The sequence below is a fragment of the Protopterus annectens genome, chromosome 15.part0 (assembly GCF_019279795.1).
Source record: "Protopterus annectens isolate FY-2018-M chromosome 15.part0, PAN1.0, whole genome shotgun sequence".
NCBI lineage: Eukaryota > Metazoa > Chordata > Ceratodontiformes > Protopteridae > Protopterus > Protopterus annectens.
This window is the reverse complement of record NC_056749.1, coordinates 581,962,578-581,987,564: the sequence shown is the minus strand read 5'-3', so window position 1 is coordinate 581,987,564 and position 24,987 is coordinate 581,962,578. Positions and strand designations below refer to the sequence as shown.

Below are 24,987 nucleotides of genomic sequence, written 5' to 3'. Positions count from 1 at the left end.
GGTTTTGATTCTTTAGAGGCCCCCGCAGTTACAGGTTCTGTGATTTAAAGACATGCTTGGTTAAAAGAACAGAGTTTACCTGATCATGTTAAGGCAAAATTATTGGATGCTCCTTTACAGCATGATACCTTGTTTGGTGTTAAGGCAGAAGAGGTGTTAAAGAAAATGGAGGATAAAGCTAAATCTGTGCAAACAGTCAAGGATTTCTTACAGGTACAGCCACCTCGATTTAAAAGAAATTGGCCAACAAAGAATTGGTCCTTTCCAGTGTCAGACAGGCCACAGAGAGGCAGATACAGACGCCCAAGAGGCAGATCTCAACCCCAAGGCTCTAACAGACAGTGGGACATCTCAACCCCAAAAGGAGGTGAGGACAGGTCTCAACCTTACAGGAAACAGTCCCAATGACTTCCCCCTTCGTACGCCAAGCACTTCCCTTTTGGCAGCCCCTTTAGGGGGAAAACTAGCACTTTTTTCTCAAAACTGGCAAACTATCACCCAAGACAAATGGGTTCTGAATATTGTGTCTTAAGGTTACAGGTTCCACTTTCATACTTTACCAAGGCTAAAAGGAATGCCAGACCTGCCACAAAATCAATGGGCAGAGGCACAAAAACAAATTTCAGCCCTCATGGACATGAGAGCTATTCAAAAAGTACCACAACAGGAACAAGGACAAGGATTTTACTCAAGACTCTTCCTGGTCCCCAGGAAGGACAAGGCCTGGAGGACCATACTAGACCTTTCATTTCTAAATACATAACCTGGATATTCCGAAATTCAAAATGTTGACATTACAGCAGCTTCTTCCCATGCTGGGCAAGAAGGCTTGGCTTGTTACTCTGGACCTCAAAGAGGCATGCCTGCATGTCCCTATCAGACAAAATTGCAGAAGATACCTCAGATTCAAAGCTGGTACAATGCACTACCAATTCTCTGCACTGCCCTTTGGCTTATCTACTGCGCCCAGAGTCTTTACAAAGTGCCTGGCACCAGTAATTGCATTTTGCAGACAAAAAGGAATTCAAATATATCCATACCTGGACGACTGCCTCATTCAAGTAGAGACAAAGGGCATCCTTCTACAGCATCTGGCGTTTGTAAAAAGGTTGCTAATTTCTCTAGGGTACACAGTAAACGAAAAGTCGTCAAAACTAGTGCCTTCACAACAGATTATACTCCTGGGTGCCAGCTTAAATACAGCAGTCCAGATGGCTGTCTCACTCCAGACAAACAAGTTAACTAACTCAATATTTTCAATTACTGGCAAAAAAGTCCCATCTCCCTGCAAGAAAAAATTCTGCAGGCCCTGGGATTCATGGCATCCTGCATACTTCTAATACCATATGCCAGACTGCATATGAGGAAATTACAGTGGTACCTAAAAAGTGTTTGGACTCAACACTCTCACAGTTTAGAAACAGTAATACCAATGATTCCCTGCCTACAACAGGAGTTTTGATGGTGGGCACAGGCATGTCACCTAAACAAGGGTCAGCCTTTTACTCTACCCACAGCCAGGCAGACACTAACAGATGCTTTGGATTACGCCTGGGGAGCACACATGACATGAAAATGCATTCAGGGCCAGTGGACTACAGACCAGATGCATCTTCACATCAATCAAAAAGAGATGGCTGTTCAAAATGCCCTAACAGCTTTCAAGGACCTTCTGCATCCAGGACAGTTATTATTAGACAGACAACACCACAGTAATGTGGTACATAAACAAGCAAGGGGGCACTCATTCTTATCCCCTATGCAGGCAAGCCATGACCTTGTGGAACACAGCTCTAACTTGTCAAGTTCATCTGCAAGCACAATTCCTGCCATGAAAGAAGAATAGTCCTCACTGAATTGCCAACTACAAAAATTCTGCACAAGGACTTATCACACACAAGCATGGAAAGTGGATGCTCTCTCCTTCAGCTGGAAAAGCCTAAAAGTTTATGCTTTCCCACCACTGCCTCTCCTCTCAAAGATGCTCCTAAAAGCCAGACAAGAAAAACCACAGATGATCCTGATTTGCTCCAGACTGGCCACGCCAGCACTGGTACCCAATCCTAAAGAACTTATCTCAAGGCCCACCATGGATTTTGCCTCAAATTCCACACCTTCTGACTCAACAAAACAATCAGATCCTGCACGGTCAGCTCAAAACCCTAAACCTGGCTGCATGGCAGATTCATTGGCCAAACAGGCAACACCTCTCTCTAAAGCTGTTATGGATGTCATTTTGGAGGCCAGGAGGCCTAGCACCAGGAAAGCTTACTCAAAAAAAAATGGAAGAGATTCTATGCCTGGAACCAGGCTCAAAGCCTTGACCCTCTTATCCCAAACATTCCTCAGATTTTACAATACTTAACTGAGATGCTGGACAAAGGCTTATCCTTCTCATCAATTAAGATCCACGCCTCTGCCATTTCAGCACATTACAACATGGATCCTCCTTTATTCTCTCACCCCTTGCTAAAGCAGTACCTCAGAGGGGCTAAAAACATAAGACCGCCCCGGAGAGCACCAGCACAAACTTGTGACCTCAATTTCGTTTTGGAAAAACTGACCCTGCCACCTTTTGAGCCAGCCAATACAGCCGATCTAATATTTTTATCATGGAAAACAGCTCTGCTCCTGGTAGTAACTTCAGCACGAAGAGTCTCCGAGCTACAGGCATTAATGGCAGTGGAACCTTTTATAATTTTTCATCAGGACAGGGTTTCTTTAAGGGCAAACCCTACCTTTATGCCAAAGGTGGTATCTAGTGTGGCTCTTAACCAAACCATCCATTTGCCAACTTTTTATCCAAACCCCCAGAATAAAGGGGAGAAACTTCTGCACTCTTTGGACCTACACAGGCAGCTACGCTTCTACTTGGACAAAACAAAAGCTTTCAGGAAAACTGAGTAACTGTTTGTAGCATATGCTGCAGGATCACAGGGCAAGGCTATCTCAAAGCAGACTATATCCAAATGGATAGGACACTGTATTCGTTACTGCTACACACAGCATGGAAAATCAGTCCCTAATAACATCAGGCCACATTCCACCAGGGCAACAGCCACTTCAGCAGCCTTTCTTAGAGGAGTACCTACCAAGGAAATTTTGGAGGCTGCAACTTGGAGTTCAGTGCACACCTTTTCCAAGCATTACCACTTGCCTCTTTACTCTAAGTCCAGAGCAGGATTTGCCACTGCAGTTCTGCAGGGCCTCATAGCCAATCCTAACTCTTTATAGACCAGCCACCCAACCTTAGCTTTGGGATTCTACCCAAGTGTAATGACTGCAGCAGTGTAACACGATGAACATAGTACAGTTCTGTACTACCATAAATGTAGATGTTCAAGTGTTCACACTGCTACAGTCCAGGTTACCCTCCCTCCATCCCTTCTGAACTAGCTGGACTTATCTATACCTTTCTATCCTATACAACCTTTGAGGTGCATTTGCTTGTAACTGAAGGTATTGTTTTTATTTTCTATGTATATTTTTTACTAGCAATATGTATTGCCTACCTACTTGGGGGGGGGGGGGCACCTGACATCTGGGGCAAGTAAAACTGAAGAAAATGGTGTCGGATGCATCTTATTATACCCCTGGCGCACTGATGTCAGGGAAGAAGCGACAGCAACCGACGCCGGACCAAGACTTTGGAACTCTGGCCGACTACGGGACCGCCTGACGGCAGGATAACCCAAATGTAATGACTGCAGCAGTGTGAGCACTCGAACATCTACATTTATGGTAGGTACAAAACTGTACTTTCTCTTCCTCCCTATGAGGACTCTGATGCTGAGGAGTCTATCCCTTCAGCCTCTCCTCCGGAGGACTACTCTTTTGGGGAAACCCTGCACACTACTCTTTTGGAGAAACCCTGCACACTATGAGGGAACATTTCCATTGGGAGAGCCAGGATTATTCAGAATCCAAGAAAAGGCTCGGAGACTTTATTTTATTGCCTCAGTACAGGCCTCTTGCTAATCCCCCCTGTACTAGATATGGTTGATGATGTATTTTCTGAATCCAGTTTGACTCCTGACTCTTTACCCCCTGCACCAGTTAAGCCAGATAGGTACTACAGGGTTCCAGATTCTCATAAATTTCTTTATAAAAACCCTGCTGCTGATCCAGAAACTATTTCTCAGGGCCCCAAAGGGGTCAAGGCTTCCACTGCAAAAAACCCTGTTCCCTCTGATAGGGATTCTAGAGCACTGGACAGATGGGGGAAAAACGTTTACACCTCTGCCACTTTAGCTGTAAGGGCTTTAAACTGCCAGTTTCACATGCTTAAATATCAACAATACCTAATGTCTTTGCTAAAACAGAAAATGCTTACAAGCTCTGAATGTCCTGAGAACAAGGAAATGCAGGATTTATTGCATGCAACTGAACAAGTGGGAAAGCATACTTTGCAATGTGGTTTTGATTCATTAGCAGCATCTTGCAGAGCCACAGTTACAGGTTCTGTCATTCGAAGGCATGCTTGGTTAAAAGAACAGAGTTTACCTGATCATGTTAAAGCAAAATTATTGGATGCTCCATTATAGCATGATACTTTCTTTGGTGTTAAGGCAGAAGAGGTGTTGAAGAAAATGGAGAATAAAGCAAAATCTATGCAGACAGTAAAGGATTTCTTACAGGTTCAGCCACCTAGATTTAGCAGGAACTGGCCTTCTAAAAATTGGTCCTTTCCAGTGTCAGACAGTCCACAAAGAGGCAGATACAGACACCCAAGAGGCAGATCTCAGCCCCAAGGCTCCTACAGACCTAAACAACGGGGTGCTTCAGCCCCCAAAGGCGGAGAAGACAAATCACAACCTTATAGGAAACAGTCCCAATGACTTTCCTCTACAAATGCCAAGCACTTACCTTTTGGCAGCACCCTTAGGGGGAAAACTGGCACTTTTCTCACAAAATTGGCACATGATCACCCAGGACAAATGGGTACTGAATATTGTTTCTCAGGGTTACAGGTTCCACTTTCACACCCTACCAAGGTCAAAAGGTGTGCCAGACTTGCCACACAATCAATGGGCAGAGGCACAAAAACAAATTTCTGCTCTCATGGATATGAGGGCTATTCAACAAGTACCACAGCAAGAGCAGGGACAAGGATTTTACTCAAGACTTTTCTTGGTACCCAGAAAGGGCAAAGCCTGGAGACCAATACTGGACCTATCTATTCTAAATACTTTCCTGGACGTTCCAAAATTCAAAATGTTGACACTGCAGCAACTTCTACCCATGCTGGACAAGAAGACTTGGCTAGTTACTTTGGACCTCAAAGAGGCATACCTGCATGTCCCAATCGAACAATCTTGCAGAAGATGCCTCAGATTCATAGCTGGCTCAATGCATTACCAATTCTCTGCACTGCCCTTTGGCTTATCTACTGCGCCCAGGGTCTTCACAAAATGCCTGGCACCAGTAATTGCATTTTGCAGACAAAAAGGAATTCAAATATATCCCTACTTGGATGACTGCCTTATTCAAGCAGAGAGCAAGGACATTCTACTAAAGCATCTGGCGTTTGTAAAAAGATTACTAATTTGCCTAGGGTACACAGTAAACGAAAATAAATCAAAACTAGTGTCCTCTCAAGAGATAATATTCCTGGGTGCAAGCTTAAATACAACTGCGCAGAAGGCTTATCTCACGCCAGACAAGCAAAGGCAACTGACTCATTACTTTCAAATGATGGCAACAAAGACCCAGCTACCGGCAAGAAAAATTCTGCAGGCTTTGGGCTTCATGGCATCCTGCAGCCTGCTAATTCCATATGCAAGACTGCATATGAGGAAGCTACAGTGGTATCTAAAAAGTGTTTGGACTCAACATTGCCACAGCCTGGAAACAATAATAACTCTTATTCCCTGCCTGCAACAGGAGTTTCGATGGGCACTGGCCTGTCACCACAACAAGGGACAGCCTTTCACTTTACCCACAGCCAGGCAGACACTAACAACAAATGCATCTGATTATACCTGGGGGGCACACATGGCAGGAAAATGTATTCAGGTCATGTGACCCACGGACCCAATGCATCTTCATATCAATCAGAAAGAGATGCTAGCTGTACAGAATGCCCGGACAGCCTTCAAGGATCTACTACATCCAGGACAACTATTGCTAAAGATGGACAATACAACAGTTATGTGGTACATAAACAAGCAAGGGGGCACACATTCATACCCCCTCTGCAGGCAAGCCATGACTTTGTGGAACACTGCACTGATCTATTAAGTACATCTGCAGGCACAATTCCTGCCAGGAAAGAAAAATACTCTGGCAGACTAAGCAGGAACCTCATGGACCCTCACGAGTGGAAACTAGGTCCACAAGTCTTCAGCATGATAACAAGGAAATGGGGATGCCCAGACATAGATCTTTTTGCCTCCCCTCACAACTGCCAACTACAGAGATTCTGCACAAGGACTTATCACTCACAGGCATGGAAAGTGGATGCTCTATCATTCAGCTGGAAAACCCTAACAGTTTATGCCTTTCCACCACTGCCTCTCCTCCCCAAGGTACTCCTAAAAGTCAGACAAGAGAAGCCAAAAATGATTCTGATTGCCCCAGACTGGCCACACCAGCACTGGTACCCAATCCTAAAGAGCTTGTCCCAAGGCCCAGCCTGGACTTTACCTCAAATTCCTCATCTTCTGACTCAACAAAACAATCAGATCCTGCACAGCCAACTCAGAACCTTAAATCTGGCTGCATGGCAAATAATATAGCCACTCAGAACACACCTCTCTCTAAAGCTGTTTTGGATGCCATTTTGGAAGCCAGGAGGTCCAGCACCAGGAAATCTTATGCAAAAAATGGAAGAGATTCTGTGCTTGGATCCAGGCACAAGGACTTGAACCACTTGTTCCAAATATTCCTCAGATTTTACAATACCTAACTGAGATGCTGGACAAAGGCCTATCCTTCTCATCAATTAAGATGCATGCCTCTGCCATTTCAGCTCATTACAATACGGAACCACCTATTTTCTCACTTCCACTGCTAAGACAGTACCTCAGAGGGGTAAAAAACATAAGACCCCCCAAGGAGAGCACCGATACCTACATGGGACCTCAACTTCATCTTGGAAAAGCTCACACTGCCTCCTTTTGAGCCAGCCAATACAGCTGAGATAAAATTCTTATCATGGAAAACTGCTCTGCTCTTAGCAGTAACTTCAGCAAGAAGAGTCACAGAGTTACAGGCAGTAATGGCAGTGGAACCTTTTATAATTTTTCATCCGGACAGGGTTTCTGTATGGACAAACAAAAGGTAGTATCCACTGTGGCTCTTAACCAAACTGTTCATTTGCTAACATTTTGTCCAAATCCCCAGAATAAAGAGGAGAGACCACTGCACTCTTTGGACATACACAGGCAGCTACGCTTCTACTTGGACAAAACAAAAGCTTTCAGAAAAACTGAGCAACTGTTGGTAGCATATGCTGCAGGATCACAAGGAAAGGCTATTTCAAAGCAGATTATTTCAAAATGGATAGGACACTGCATTCGTTTCTGCTATGCACAGCATGGCAAATCAGTGCCTAAGAATATTAGGCCACATTCTACCAGGGCAGCAGCCACTTCAGCAGCCTTTCTCAGAGGAGTACCAACCAAGGAAATTTTGGAGGCTGCAACTTGGAGTTAGACCCAGCCGTCCTACCTCAGCTTTGGGATTCAACCCAAGTGTAATGACTGCAACAGTCAAACTCGATGAACATAGTACAGTTGTGTACCTACCATAAATGTAGATGTTTGAGTGTATTCACTGTTGCTGTCCAGGTTACCCACCCTCCATCCCCCTTTCTTTGCTGGGACTTATCTAGACTTCTCTATCCTATACAATCTATGTGGTGTATTTGCTTGTAGATGAAGGTATTGTTTGTTTTAGTGTATGTTTTTAAGCAATATGTATTGCCTACCTTCTTGGGGGCACCTGACATCTGGGGCAAGAAAAACTGAAGAAAATGGCATCGACTGCATCTTATATACCCCTGGCGCACTGACGTCAGGGAAGAGGCGACAGCAACCGACGCTGGACCAGGACTTTGGAATTCAGGCCGACTGCGGGTAGCCTGCCAGCAGGATAACCCAAGTGTAATGACTGCAACAGTGAATACACTCGAACATCTACATTTATGGTAGGTACACAACTGTACTACCTGAAGATTCATATTCTATCTCTTGCCTAGGCCTCTTGTCAGGAGGGAGATGGGAACCCCTGATCAAAGTAATTAGGTCTTTGGCCATTTTAAGGATCTGTTTTTTAGGCATGGAGGCCTGTCCAGGAGAATGCTGTACATCTTTCTTTGTCTTTAGAGCTGCTTTAGTCTTTGCCTTTGGTTGGTGTTACATATGACTGTGTAGGCCTGAAAAAACACCCTCAGAAGCCGATGCCTGCTCAGTGGCTCCGGACCCATCTGAAAGAATAGTTTCCAATGCCTTGAGTTTCCAGCGGCCTAGTCGGCTCCACGTGGGAGTCGGAAGCGGTCTGTGGCTCTGAGGTAACGGACTTCAGGGGCTGCGAAAGCGCCTCACTGAGAACCGGCGACAGGCCTAGCAGAAGCCTCGTCGTCGGTTTTGGACCTCGGATGCCTGATCTTTTCCTTTTCTTTGCGCTTTTTATAAAATCCGGTAGTCGGCTGTTCAATGGCATTATATAATTGAATCTTCTGCCAAAGTAATGAATGCAAAATCGTACCGACGCTTAATAGTGCATCGGTTAAATCTAGCACAAAACCGACAACTAGCAACAGTCGTGGTCAGGGCCTAGGCAAGGAATACAGTAAGAATGAAAATCCTTATGAGGTATTTAGAAGTACAATTATTAACTTTTTCTGACATCAGTCTGGAGCAAGAAAAAAGTTTCCCCAATGGGGTACTTAGCTTTAATGAAGACTAAGGATCTGAAATTCAAATCTGAAAATCTCAGGAGTGGGCTGACCGGCACTTGCGAACAGCTTTTGCTTCGGGCACCGCGCGGCAAGAAAAACTGAAGAAAATGGCGTCGGCTGCATCTTTTATACCCCTGGCACACTGACATTAGGGAGGAGGCGACAGCAACCGACGCTGGACCTAGACTTTGGAACTCGGGCCGACTCCAGGTTGCCTGCCAGCAGGATAACCCAACTGTAATGACTGCAACAGTGAAACACGATGAACATCAAATGTTTTTATAGCTTAGTGTCATGATCAAGAGTTGGCTGATACTATTTTTGAGATTACAAATAGCAGAAATGATTTGTACAAATCTATTTTATCTCTATCCTGATAAATAGAACTATATCAGAAGCCACTATCCCCTACGTCTGAAAGACGTCCCATGTTATTCCACTCCACAAAGGTGGCAGTTCCACTGAACTGTCAAATTACAGACCTATAGCTATTTTGTCACCCCTGTCTAAAATTATGAAGAAGTGCATCAATAAACAACTTCTTAGCCATCTCATTCAGCACAATCTCCTGGCTAACTCGCAGCATGGTTTCAGACCGTTTCACAGTACAACCATGGCCCTTCTCCAATGTTATTAATCAAAAACGAAACAATAAGCTTTCTTCTGCCCTCTTTCTTGATCTCTCCAAAGCCTTCAACATAGTCAACCACCAACTACTCATACACGCACTTAAAACTATTCCCCTAGATGTCCAGGCTAGCCAATGGTTCAAATCTTATCTGAGTGGTAGGCAACAGGCTGTACTATGGCAGAACAAACTATCTTCCCTTCTACCTATCACCCTTGGGATCCCTCAGGGCACTGTATTAGGACCCCTATTATTTTTTATCTTTATTAATGACCTGTACACAGTCATCTCAACAGACACCTGCATTCAATATGCGGATGACTCCACTTTGATTTGCTGTGCCACCTCCCCTTTAAGTCTGCAGACTCTATCCCAAAATGATTTTAATACTGTCGAAAATTGGCTCTGCAATCAACGTCTCCTATTAATTCCTAACAAAACAAAGCAACTTACTGCTTTTCTCCCCCACTCGTAAAGCCTCCACTCCAACCTTTACTATAAAATTTAACAATGGCTCTGTCATTGCCCCAGATCCGTGTACCAAACTCTTAGGTGTAATAGTTGATAATAACCTCAAGTTTGATATGCATATTAATCAAACTATTAAAAAAGTTAATAAAAAACTTGGTTCACTATACAAGATCAAACCTTTCCTCACTCCACTAGCTAGGATGGTAATTGCCTGTACACATCTACTTTCCACCCTCCTTTATGCATCCCCTCTCTTCATGAACTTGAGTAAGTCTGACCTTAATAAACTCTCTAGCTGCTTTAATCATTTTGCTAGATTTCCCACTGGAGCAGCATACAGAACACACCACTGTCTGAACCTAAAGAATCTAGGGTGGCTGGAATTGCCTATCCAGCTTCAGTACAATCAGCTTAATAGTAGCATACCAACCTGAAAACACACCCGTACATACAAAAATTATCACCCCTTACAGCAACCTCAAGACACTTGGCTCATCCAACAAATTACTAGTCCAAACCCTCAAAAGCAACAACTCGTCTGGAGACTCTCTATATGCTAACTCTGTTGGCAAAATATGGAACTTTCTTCCTGCTGAGCTTGCTTCAGAACCCGTTCTAACGCAGTTCAAAAAAATCTAAAACAGTACTTTAAAAGGCAATGGCTATGTCCTTGCTCTAATCCTGACTAACTCTGGCAATATAAACATGTGCTAAAGAGGTCTTTGGCCCACCCCTACATTGCTTCCTAATTGTTACTCTATAACAAATCAGATTTATATATGACAGAATGAATTACTTTTGTCCTATGTATTGTATCTGTAACAGTGCTTTAGTTTTTCTGTATGTATGCATGTGTGGAGCTTTTCTCCTCGGGCCTCCGCTTAAAATGAACAAGTATCCAGTCGGACTATCATGTTCAACAAATGTAAAATAAATAAATAGAGGTTAGGAAGTAATCAGGGTTTTCTAACAGAATTTTACTCCTGCTGTATTGACTTCATCAGTTAACAGCGATGAAATAAAGAATATCACCAGTAATTGTAAGATTATTATTGGTAATAGGGATGTAACTAATGCTGTAGGTCTAGAAGCCAACCTTGTTACTAAAAGTAGATTTAGCATTAAATCTATCCTTGTGGCTAGATCTGTTGTCTGCAAAGGTTTCATGCCTTTAAAAGGCAAAGTAACCTTTTCTGGTAATGATTGCTGTTGTTTCATTAGTAATAGAGCTAATGTTTATGTAAGGCACGTTAAAAAATGTCCACCTGAATACTTCACCTGTAATTCTTTTGACATGGTTTATATTGCCATGTGTTCAAGATGAAGATGTTTGTCTGTAGGTGCAACTAGGAAGAAACTCTATGCTGGAAATTATGAACATTAGCAATAAGGAAGAAGAAAAAAGCAATGGTACTGTTTAAGCACTGCATGAGTTGTAATTTTAAGAAGTTTGTGTCTGATGCTTGATCAGGTTGTCATGGTCAAGTAGGGATGTATATATTTTAATAGTTCATTAGAGAAGAAAAAAATGCAGTGGCAATTGAGATTAAAAGCTGACATTTTTCCAGACCTCAGTGAAAACCTCAACATCATTAGTGTTTCAAAATTGAGACATTTATCTTTTATTATCATTAGTGTAGTTTCACAAAACTTGTATTTATGCATTGATTTATTCCTTATGTTCATTACTCTCATTTTTAATTGTAATAAGTGGTGTATCAAGTTTATTGGTGGATTTGGTAATGGATCTTTGTCAACGTATTTAAACAGGTTTCGTCATTGACATGGAAGTTATCTGAAGAAATCTGTATGTTTTTGGATGAAATTGCTTGTTAAAGTATTGTTTTAGTTTCTGTATCCGTTATTTATTTCTGTCTGTGGTGGTGGTTTTGATTATAGTTAATTGTCTGACTGCTAGTAGGTGTTAATAAGTTAAATTATCTTGCAAACCATTGAGAATGTTAGACTGAGGACTTGGAGCAGAATGTTGCCCATAAACAGGACTCCTTATGCAGTAACCTTTCCAGAGGGAAAATTTGAAGATAGTACATGCTACTCTCTCTCTTTAACCTTAAATATTGGACTCCGTTCATGCCAGTTAGACATTTGCAAAACATTGGAAATTGGTCTAGAAGGGCAGACATCTGCCTGCATTTTATTTATCTATTTTTATGTTTAACATTTTATTTCTTGAATAAGAAATCTACTGCATTTGCTTTCCTTATACCCAAACATCTATTGTTAAGGTGAGTTGTGTTCACATAGCTGTACTTTTCTCCTCCCTCTTTGGCTGAAAGTTATTTCTTCACCTGTGCAAGTGGAATGCTTTTGTTTCCTCTTTATCTTTAGCATCTTATGACCTAGGCATACACAGGTTAATTGAAAAGAAAACAAACCATATTAGATGTTCATCGTGCATACAGCTGCAGTCATAACAGATGGGTTCTCCTGCCGTCAGGTAGGTCCTCGGTCGGCCGAATTCCAAAGTCTAGGTCCGGCGTCGGTTGTCGTCGCATCCTCCCTGACGTCAGTGCGACAGGGGTATAAAGGAACCAGCCGACGCCATTTTCTTCAGTCTTTCTTGCCGCGCGGTGCCCGAAGCAGAAGCAATTCGCAAGTGCCGGTCGGCCAGCTCCTGAAATTATGAAAATTTTGAAACCCAAGTCTTCTTGAAAGCTAAGTACCCCGTTGGGGAAACTTTTCTTGCCTCAAACCGATGTCAGACAAAGTTAACAATTGTATTTCATGTGGGAAGCAAATACCGCATAAGGATTTCCATTCACTCTGTATACCTTGTTTAGGCCCAGACCACGATGTCTCGGCCTGTCGCTTTTGTGCTACATTCAACAAACGCACTATTAAGCGTCGGGCGGAGTTCGCCCAGCATTATTTTGGAAAAACTTTTAACTATATTATGTCATCGGATTCTCAAACTCCAGTTTTGTCTAAAAACCGCAAAGATAAGGACCGACACACGAGGTCCGCGGCCTCTACCGACACCATGCCAAAGCCGACTACACGTGGTCCGGTTCTCAGCGAGGCGCCTACGCAGCCCCTGACTACCGACGACACTTCATTGGCAGTGTCTCCTGTGCCTGAGGTCGCAGGCTCCTCGGCCCACACCCCGACTACAGATACGAAGCCACTCTTGGCGTTGAACCTCACAATGTGGACAGGTCTACCTCCACTCAAGGTGTCTTCAGACCTTCCTCTTTTTCCATCAAGGCTTTCACTAAGTCTAAAGCAGCCATGCACTCTAAGAGACAAGCTACACAAGGCCCATCCCCAGGCCCCATGCCTAAAAAACAGATGCTTAAAATGGCTGAGGATTTAATTACTCTTATCAGGGGTTCTCAGCCCCCACCGGACAAAAGGCCCAGAGTGGAGGAAGAATCCCCCTCCTCTGATCAGGGCTCCATTATTTCAGAGCATTCTGATGATCAGGAGCATTTTTACTCCCCTTTTGAAGACTCTGATGCAGAGGAGTCTATTCCTTCTGTATCCCCCCCCAGAGGATTACTCATTTGGGGAAACTTTACATACCTTTAAGGGAACACTTCCACTGGGAAGGCCAAGATTATTCAGATTCCAAGAAAAGGCTTAGGGAATTTCTCTTGCTACCTCAGCACAGGCCTCTGGCTATACCTCCTGTCTTGGACATCCTAGATGATGCGTACTCGGAGGCCTGCCTTAACCCAGATTCTCTGCCTCCAGCCCCAGTCAAGCCTGACTGGTACTACAGGGTTCCTGACTCACACCAGTTTCTATACAAAAGCCATGCTGCTGACCCAGAAACCATCTCACAGGGCCCCAAGGGAATTAAGGCCTCCACTGCTAAAAATCCATTACCTTCCGAGAGGGATTCCAGATCCTTAGAAAGGTGGGGAAAGAAGGTATATACCTCGGCTACCTTAACCGTGAGGGCCTTAAACTGTCAGTTCCATATGCTAAAATACCAACAGTTTTTGTTATCACAATTGAAAAGTAAAATGTCACAACCTGAACAACCAGACTTGAAGGAGTTGCAGGATTTGATGCATAGTGCAGAACAAGTGGGTAAGCATACCTTACACTGTGGTTTTGATGCTCTAGAGGCCTCATGTAGAGCTGCTGTTACAGGATCGGTCATACGTAGACATGCCTGGCTCAAGGAACAAACCTTGCCTGATCATGTCAAAGCTAAATTACTAGATGCCCCTCTACAAAAGGATGTATTATTTGGTGCTAATGCTGAAGAGGTATTAAGGAAAATGGAAGAAAAGGCTAAATCAATGCAAACTGGTACTACAGGGTTCCTGACCTGACTTCCAAAAATTGGTCCTTTCCTGCCATGGACAGACCCCAAAGAGGTAGATACAGGCGCCCGAGGGGCAGAGGACAATCTCAAGGATCGTTTAGAGGCAGGCAATGGCAAGCTCCTACACAAAGAGGTGGTGAGGATAACTCACAATCATTCAGAAAGCAAACCCAATGACTTTCCCCTTTGCATGCCAAGCAAGACTCAAATGGCAGCCCCCTTAGGAGGAAAACTGGCATTATTTTCAAAAAATTGGCATATTGTCACAAAAGACAAATGGATTCTGGACATTATAAACAGAGGCTACAGATTCCATTTTCACACCCTTCCAAAAATGAGAGGCATGCCAAACCTGCCACACAATCAAAGGGCAGAGGCACAAAAGCAAATTACAGATCTCATAGACATGAAAGCGATTCAAGAGGTACTTACGCACGAACAAGGTCAAGGTTTTTATTCCAGACTATTCCTGGTACCAAGGAAGGGAATAGATTGGAGACCTATTTTGGACCTATCCATCCTAAACACATTTCTACTGCACCAAAATTCAAGATGCTCACTCTACAGCAGCTTCTTCCCATGCTGGGCAAGGAGTCTTGGCTGGTAACATTGGACCTCAAGGAGGCATACCTGCATGTCCCAATCAGACAAAGTTGCAGAAGATACCTCAGATTTCTTGCAGGTTCAACCCATTATCAATTCTCTGCATTGCCCTTTGGCTTATCTACTGCGCCCAGAGTATTCACGAAATGCCTGGCATCAGTAATTGCCTACTGCAGACTTCAAGGGATACAAATATACCCTTATTTGGACGACTGCCTGATCCAAGCGGACAGCAAGCACATTCCTCTGAAACATCTGGCTTATGTAATAATGTTGTTGAACTCTCTGGGATACACAGTCACCAAAAAGAAATCAAGGCTAATACCCTCTCGGAAGATAATTTTCCTGGGTGCCACCTTGGGCACAAACACCCAGATGGCCTACCTCACGCCAGAGAAGCAGGGGCAGCTAACTCAATACTTCAGAGCACTAGCAAATTGCACCGGGCTGATTGCAAAGAAAATCCTGCAGGCTCTGGGATTCATGGCATCTTGCATCTTACTAATCTAATGTGCAAAGCTGCATATGAGGAAACTTCAATGGTACCTGAAAAACCTATGGTCTCAACACAGCCACAGTTTGGAAACAATAATACCACTAATTCCATGTCTACAAAAGGAATTTCTGTGGTGGGCTCAAGCATGCCAAACAAACACAGGTCTCCCATTCAGCAAGCCTCAAGCAAATCAAGTCATCACAACAGACGCCTCGGACTACGCCTGGGAGGCGCACATGACAGATCGGTGGATTCAGGGCAAATGGTCCCAAAAAGAAAAGCACCTTCACATCAATCAAAAGGAAATGCTAGCAGTAATAAATGCTATTATAGCTTTCAAAGACCTTCTGAAACCAGGTCAACTATTGATAAGAACGGACAACACCACAGTTATGTGGTACATAAACAAGCAGGGAGGAACACATTCCTACCCCCTATGCAGACTGGCCCATGTCACTTTGGAACAGGGCCATGGACTTACAAATCGCTGTACAAGCACAGTACCTGCCAGGCAAGGAAAACACGCTGGCAGACAACCTAAGCAGAAATATGACAGATCCACACGAATGGAAGTTGCATCCAAAAGTTTTTACAGAAATAATCCAAGCATGGGGAAGGCCAGACATAGATCTCTTTGCCTCCCACAAAAATCACCAATTGACAAAATTCTGCTCAAGGATTTTCGCATGGAGAGTGGACGCTTTCTCTTTCAGTTGGACATCAGTGGCAGTTTATGCCTTCCCACCTCTTCCTCTGCTGCCCAAAGTACTACTGAAAACCAGAGCAGACAGACCAAAGATGATTCTCATTGCTCCAGACTGGCCAAGACAACACTGGTACCCACTCCTGAGGAGCCTGACGCATTCCCCGCCATGGACCCTGCCTCTAATGCCTCTTCTCCTGACTCAGCACAGCTTCAAAACTCTTCACAGCCAGCTAAAAACATTCAATCTAGCGGCATGGAAGATTCCTTAGCATCACAACAGACCCTACTGTCTAAGGAGGTGCAGGATGTCATTTTGGAGGCCAGAAGGCCGTCAACTAGAAAAGCTTACTCCGCAAAATGGAAACGGTTTTGTGTTTGGAATGAGAAAAAGGGCCAGGATCCTAGAAAACTGAATTTACCTCAAATACTACAGTATTTAGCTGAGCTGCTAAGCAGTGGACTTTCATTCTCCTCCATCAAAATCCATGCCTCAGCCATTTCTGCAGAATACAACACTGATCCACCCTTATTCTCTCACCCTCTCTTAAGACAGTTCCTCAGAGGGGCTAAGAATCTAAGACCCCCAAGGATGCAACCAATACCTGCTTGGGATCTCAACTTCATTCTGGAAAAACTGACCTTGCCTCCCTTTGAGCCAGCTGCCTCATCAGATCTGCAATATTTGTCCTGGAAAACAGCTTTCCTTCTGGCTATTACCTCAGTTCGTAGAGTTTCAGAACTACAAGCTCTCATGGCTGTGCAGCCTTTTATCATCTTCCATCAGGACAGAGTTTCCTTACGAACCAACCCGTCCTTTATGCCTAAAGTGGTATCCAGGGAAGCTTTGAATCAGGCCATACACTTACCTACCTTTTATCCTAATCCTCAAAACAAAGGGGAGAGATTACTACATTCCTTGGACATCCACAGACAACTGCGTTATTACTTGGACAGAACAAAGCCTTTCAGAAAATCAGAACAGCTCTTTGTGTCCTATGCTGTAGGAGCTCAAGGAAAGCCTATTTCCAAACAGACAATCTCAAAATGGATAGCCCACTGCATACGCTTTTGCTATTCTTTTCATGGCAAAACTGTACCTACAGGCATCAGATCTCACTCCACAAGGGCCACAGCTACCTCTGCAGCTTTCCTCAGAGGAGTTCCTACCAAAGATATATTTTGGAAGCAGCCACTTGGAGTTCTGTGCATACCTTCTCCAAGCACTACCACCTACCATTATACTCCAAAACTAGAGCAGGCTTTGCCACTGCAGTCTTGCAGGGCATCCTGGCTCCTCCTAGTTCCACCTAGTGCCTACCACCCCTTTCTTAGCTTTGGGATTCTACCCATCTGTTATGACTGCAGCTGTATGCACGATGAACATAGTACAGTTTTGTACCTACCATAAATGTAGATGTTCGAGTGCTAATACAGCTGCAGTCCAAGTTTCCCTCCCTCCTTCCCGTCTTGGGACAGGCCTGTTGGCTAACACCTCCTCATACAACCTGATTGGGGTATTCATTTATGGTGTATTTGCTTGCAACTACTGTATTTTGATTATATTGCATTGATTCAGTACACATTTATGTATTGCCTTCCTTCTGGGGGCACCTGACATCTGGGGCAAGAAAAACTGAAGAAAATGGCGTCGGCTGGTTCCTTTATACCCCTGTCGCACTGACGTCAGGGAGGATGCGACGACAACCGACGCGGGACCTAGACTTTGGAATTCGGCCGACCGAGGACCCGCCTGACGGCAGGAGAACCCATCTATTATGACTGCAGCTGTATTAGCACTCTAACATCTACATTTATGGTAGGTACAAAACTGTACTTTTTCATTTTCATGTATTATACATATGTTTTCATTCTTTTTGACAGTTATTCACTACAGCATTACATAACTTGCTCATTTCCTGCTTTTGCCAAAAGTATCTCTACAAATGACTCTGTCCTCAGGAATCATACACAGCAAATTGAAAGCTTTCAACAGTAAATCATAAATCAGGAATATAGGTGAAATTCTGCACAGGTGTTCATCGTGTTTCACTGTTGCAGTCATTACACTTGGTTTATCCTGCTGGCAGGCGACCCGTAGTCGGCCTGAGTTCCAAAGTCTTGGTCCGGCGTCGGTTGCTGTCGCCTCTTCCCTGACGTCAGTACGCCAGGGGTATAAAAGTTGCAACCGACGCCATTTTCTTCAGTCTTTCTTGCTGCACAGTGCCCGAAGCAAAAGCAGTTCGCAAGTGCCGGTAGGCCGACTTCTGAGATTTTCAAAACTGAATTTCAGAACCGAAGTCTTCAATAAAGCTAAGTACCCCGTTGGGGAAACTTTTTCTTGCTCCAGACTGATGTCAGTAAAAGTTAATTGTATTTCTTATGGGAAGCAAATACCTCATAAGGACTTTCACTCTTACTGCATTCCTTGCCTAGGCCCTGACCACGAAGTTACTAGTTGTCGGTTTTGTGCTAGATTAATAAACGCACTATTAAATGTCGGTTTGATTTTGCCTTGCATTATTTTGGACGACAATTTAATTATATAATGCCGTCGGAGCAACCAACGACTGGAATGTATAAAAAACGCAAAGACAAAGAAAAAGACAGGCATCCGAGGTCCAAAACCGATGATGAAGCCTCTTCTAGGCCAGTCGCCGGTTCTCAGTGAGGTGCTATCGCAGCCCCTGACACCCGCTACCTCAGAGCCACAGGCCGTAACCGACAGCCACGTGGAGACACCGAGGCCTGTGGAAACTCAAGGTATTGGGCCTACGGAAACTATACCCTCAGATGGGTCCAGAGCCGCTGAGCAGGCACTGGCTTCTGAGGGTGTTTTCAGACCTTCACAGCTTACAATTAAGGCTACTACAGCAGCAAAGGCAAAGTCCAAAACACCATTTAAAGACAAGGAAACAAGTGCAGCATTCTCCAGAACAGTCATCCATGCCAAAGAAACAGATGCTTAAAATGGCCGAAGACCTTATTACTTTAATCGGGGGCTCCCATCCCCCTCCTGACAAAAGGCCTAGGCAAGACACTGATTATGACTCCTCTGATCAAGTTTCCATTTCCTCTGATTCTTCTTCTGATCAGGGCTATTCCCTCCCTCCCTATGAGGACTCTGTTGCTGAAGAGTCCATTCCTTCAGCCTCACCGCCTGAGGATTATTCTTTTGGGGAAACCCTGCACACCATGAGGGAGCATTTCCATTGGGAGAGCCAGGATTACTCAGAATCCAAGAAAAGGCTCAGATTTCCTTTTATTGCCTCAGCACAGGCCCTTGGCTATCCCCACTGTGCTTGATGTTGTAGATGTTTTTTCTGAATCCAGTCTATCTCCAGATTCTTTACCCCCTGCACCAGTAAAGCCAGACAGGTACTACAGGGTCCCTGACTCTCATAAATTTCTTTACAAAAACCCCGCTGCAGACTCTGAAACAATTTCTCGGGTCCTAAGGGGGTTAAAGCTTCCACTGCCAAAAATCCAGTCCCCTCAGATAGGGATTCCAAAGCTCTGGACAGATGGGGGGAAAAAGTTTACACTTCTGTTACTTTAGCTTTAAGAGCTTTAAACTGTCAGTTTCACATGATTAAATATCAACAGCATCTCATGTCATTGTTAAAGCAGAAAATGGTTACAAGTATAGAAAGTCCTGACAGTAAAGAAATGCAGGATTTATTGCATGCAGTTGAACAAGTGGGAAAGCATACTCTGCAATGTGGTTTTGATTCATTAGAGGCTTCTTGTAGAGCCACAGTTACAGGCTCAGTTATTCGAAGACATGCTTGGTTGAAAGAACAAAATTTACCTGACCATGTTAAAGTAAAATTATTGGATGCTCCACTACAGCATGATACTTTGTTTGGTGTTAAAGCAGAAGAGGTGTTAAAGAAAATGGAGGATAAAGCAAAGTCAATGCAAACTGTGAAAGATTTCTTACAGGTTCAACCACCTAGATTTAGCAGGAATTGGCCTTCAAAAAATTGGTCCTTTCCAGTGTCAGACAGGCCACGAAGAGGCAGATACAGACGCCCAAGAGGCAGATCTCAGCCCCAAGGCTCCTACAGACCTAAACAATGGGGTGCTTCAACCCCCAAAGGAGGAGAAGACAAATCACAACCTTATAGGAAATGGTCACAATGACTTCCCTCTGCAAATGCCAAGCTCTTACCAGTTGACAGCACCCCTAGGGGGAAAGCTAGCACTTTTCCCAAAAAATTGGCACATGATCACCCAAGACCAATGGGTGCTGAATATAGTTTCTCAGGGGTACAGGTTTCACTTCCACACGCTTCCAAAACCAAAAGGTATGCCAAACCTGCCACAAAACCATTGGGCAGAGGCACAAAAACAGATTGCTGCTCTCATGGATATGGGAGCTATTCAAAAAGGTCCACAAGAAGAACAAGGACAAGGTTTTTACTCAAGACATTTCTTAGTACCCAGAAAAGACAAAGCCTGGAGACCAATACTGGACCTGTCAATCCTAAATACTTTCCTGGATGTTCCAAAATTCAAAATGTTAACACTACAACAACTTCTGCCCATGCTGGGCAAGGAGGCTTGGCTAGTTACTTTGGATCTAAAGGAGGCATACCTGCACGTCCCAATCAGACAATCGTGCAGAAGATACCTCAGATTTACAGCAGGCTCAATGCATTACCAATTCTCTGCACTGTCCTTTGGCTTATCTACTGCGCCCAGGGTCTTCACAAAATGCCTGGCACCAGTAATTGCATTTTCCAGACAAAAAGGAATTCAAATATATCCCTACTTGGACGACTGCCTTATTCAAGCAGAGAGCAAGGACATTCTTCTAAAGCACCTGGTGTTTGTAAAAAGATTGCTAATTTGCCTAGGGTACACAGTAAACGAAAAGAAATCAAAACTAGTGCCCTCTCAAGAGATAATAATCCTGGGTGCAAGCTTAAATACAACTGCCCGGATGGCTTATCTCACACCAGACAAACAAAGGCAACTGACTCATTACTTTCAAATGATGGCAACAAAGACCCAGCTCCCTGCAAGAAAAATTCTGTAGGCCCTGGGTTTCATGGCATCCTGCATTCTACTAATTCCATATGCAAAACTGCATATGAGGAAACTACAGTGGTATCTAAAAAGTGTTTGGACTCAGCATTGTCACAGCCTAGAGACAATCATAACCTTGATTCCCTGCCTACAACAGGAGTTTCGATGGTGGTCCCAGGCCTGTCACCACAACAAGGGACAGCTTTTCACTTTACCTACAGACAAGCAGACAATAACAACAGATGCATCGGATTATGCCTGGGGAGCACATATGGCAGGAAAACGTATTCAGGGCACGTGGCCCAAGGAACAAATGCATCTTCACATCAATCAAAAAGAGATGCTAGCTGTACAGAGTGCCCTGACAGCCTTCAAGGACCTAATATATCCAGGACAACTATCAATAAAGACGGACAATACCACAGTTATGTGGTACATAAGCAAGGGGCACACATTCCTACCCCCTATGCAGACAAGCCATGACTTTGTGGAACACAGCACTGACCTACCAGGTACATCTGCAAGCACAATTCCTGCCAGGATCAAAAAATACACTGGCAGACGAACTAAGAAATCTCATGGATCCTCACGAATGGAAGCTAAATCCACAAGTGTTCAACATAACAAGGGAATGGGGACGCCCAGACCTAGATCTTTTTGCCTCCCCTCACAATTGCCAAATACAGAAATTTTGCACAATGACTTATCACTCTCAAGCATGGAAAGTGGATGCTCTATCATTCAGCTGGAAAAACCTGACAGTCTATGCCTTCCCTCCAATGCCTCTTCTCACCAAGGTGCTTCTAAAAGTCAGACAAGAGAGGCCAAAAATGACCCTGATTGCACCAGACTGGCCACACCAGCACTGGTACCCAATCCTAAAGACTTTGTCCCAAGGACCACCTTGGCCTCTACCTCAAATCCCTCATCTTCTGACACAGCAAAACAGTCGGATTCTGCACAGTCAACTCAGAACCTTAAACCTGGCAGCATGGCAGGTAATGTAGCCACTCAGGGTGCACCTCTCGCTAAAGCTGTTATGGGTGTAATTTTGGAAGCCAGGAGGCCCAGCACTAGGAAATCTTATGCAGAAAAATGGAAGAGATTCTGTGCTTGGAACCAGGCACAGGGGCTCGATCCACTGGTCCCTAATATACCTCAGATTTTGCAATACCTGACTGAGCTGTTGGACAAAGGCCTATCTTTTTCATCTATTAAAATCCATGCCTCTGCCATTTCAACTCATTACAATACGGATCCTCCTATTTTTTCACATCATCTACTACGACAGTACCTCAGAGGGGCAAAGAATATAAGACCCCCTAGGAGAGCACCAGTACCTTCTTGGGACCTCAATTTTGTTTTAGAAAAACTAACACTGCCTCCATTTGAACCAGCCAGCACAGCTGTTCTAAAATACTTGTCATGGAAAACTGCTCTGCTCCTGGCAATAACTTCAGCAAGAAGAGTCTGAGTTACAGGCATTGATGGCTGCGGAACCTTTCCTCATCTTCCATCAAGACAGGGTTTCTCTCAGGACAAACCCAACATTCATGCCAAAAGTGGTTTCCAATGTGGCCTTAAATCAAACCATTCATTTGCCTACTTTCTACCCAAATCCCCAGAATAAAGGGGAAAGACTTTTGCATGCTTTGGATAAACACAGGCAGCTACAATTTTACTTGGACAAAACAAAAGCTTCAGAAAAACTGAGCAACTGTTTGTAGCATATGCTGCAGGATCACAAGGAAAGCCTATCACAAAGCAGACCATTTCCAAATGGATAGGACACTGCATCCGCTTCTGTTATGCACAACATGGCAAATCTGTGCCTAAGGGCATTAGGCCTCATTCTACCAGAGCAGCAGCCACTTCAGCAGCTTTCCTCAGAGGGGTACCAACCAAAGACATTTTAGAAGCTGTAACCTGGAGCTCAGTGCACACTTTTACCAAGCACTACCACCTACCTCTCTACTCCAAATCCAGACCAGGCTTTGCCACTGCAGTTCTGCAGGGCTTGTTAGCCTTGCCAAATCCAATCTAGACCCAGCCACCCAACCTCAGCTTTGGGATTCTACCCAAGTGTAATGACTGCAACAGTGAAACACGAACATAGTACAGTTGTGTACCTACCATAAATGTAGATGTTCGAGTGTATTCACTGTTGCTGTCCAGGTTACCCACCCACCATCCCCCTCTTTGCTGGGACTGTTCTGTACTTCTCAACTCTATACAACCTATGTGGTGTATTTGCTTGTAGATGAAGGAAATGTTTATAGTAATATATGCATGCTTGTTTGGCATATTTTTATCTTTTCAGCCTTCCTATCTGGGGGCACCTGACATCTGGGGCAAGAAAAACTGAAGAAAATGGCATCTGTTGCAACTTTTATACCCCTGGCGCACTGCCGTCAGGGAAGAGGCGACAGCAACCGACGCCGGACCAAGACTTTGGAACTCGGGGCGACTACGGGTCACCTGCCAGCAGGATAACCCAAGTGTAATGACTGCAACAGTGAATACACTCTAACATCTACATTTATGGTAGGTACACAACTGTACTTTATTAGGGTATTACTAGTCAGTGTATGTCTTCATGTTTTACTGCTGCCTGCAAGATTAAAGCTTTATTTAACTCATTGTGAAAGCAAGGGAGGTGGTATGAGTTATGCATCCCTTTTTGTTCAAAATGACAGCATCTTATGGGACATTTGGTGGTCTCCGTTCAGAATATTTGAATTTAACTGATCTTTTTGGGTCTGTTTAATTGCAGACTTAAGTTCAATGTTCAGTAAATGTTTGACTTTTCATAAATATCTCACCATTTTTTCCCCAGGTCAGAGATGAATATCGCACAGATTATGATGCTGGAAGAGGTGGTTTTGGCAAAATAGTCCAGTGGCAGAAAGCCAACCAGCAATCTATGATATACTAATTGGTCACAGAAATCAAAATGTCTGTTCAAGCTATCACTACAAAAGAAAAACAACTGCTGATGTAACACTGAAAGAGAGGAAAGTTTTCAGCAAGCTGCTGGAAGGATTGGACTACTCTGAAGATTTTTTTTTTTTTTTTACACTGAAAAAGTTTTGTTGGGATTATCTGCTGTAACATTGCTTGAAGTGGTTCACTATATGAGAAGTTGATTGCAGAATTTACCTCATAACAAGCTGATTTGTACTGTCAGTATGTTTTTGCAAAATTCTGTGCTTTCCTTCCAGCAGATGTTGCCCTTGTGCTGCTCACTTCAGTGGGTTAGAGTGATTTGAGCAGTCTGTTACTGTTCTTTGAAACATTTATTTATGGAAGACCTTCATTTAATTGTTGGCAAACTATGCCTAATGTCAGGAAAAGTGTTTAGGATTTTGATGTTTTTAGTAGCATGGCATTTGTCTGGGGGCGGGGGGGCTTTGTGTTGATGTATTGTTTGAAAATTGAATGTTGCATTTCTTCTGCTGTGTACACAGACTAGTAAGCAAATGAAGTTCAAAGCTGTATTTTGTCATTTTTTAGTAATAAAGCATTTTTTAATTTGTAAAATCATTGAGGAAGGCCAAGGTTGGCATTTTTGAGTGATGTTTTTCATTGTGGGTGAGTGTTGATGCTTTGTGTTGAATGTGCACACTCTGCAAGTTATGTTGTGCTTACTGTGCTGTTTTTGCTGACCAATAAGCAAATGAAGTTGAGATCTGTGTTTTGTCTTTTTAGCGAGCCTTTATTTTGTAATTTACAAAATCGTGTGAGGAATGGGGGAATGTCAAGGTTGAAGTGCAGACATTTTTCTCACATTTATTTCATGTCTGTTTAACACTTAAAACAGACGTGAGTGAAATTATTTGCAAATAAATTTGTA

The 24,987-nt window shown here is 43.7% G+C and overlaps 1 protein-coding gene across 1 annotated transcript in view; it reads left to right on the top strand.

Moving 5' to 3' along the window:
* Positions 1-24,677, top strand: part of LOC122789933 (nuclear cap-binding protein subunit 2) — a 247,426-nt gene extending 222,749 nt beyond the window's left edge. The window contains exon 4 of the mRNA XM_044057407.1: positions 23,971-24,677. Coding sequence (XP_043913342.1) covers positions 23,971-24,069 — 99 coding nt within the window. The 3' untranslated portion in view covers positions 24,070-24,677. The remainder of the gene's footprint in view (positions 1-23,970) is intronic.
* The last annotated feature ends 310 nt before the right edge of the window (positions 24,678-24,987 follow it).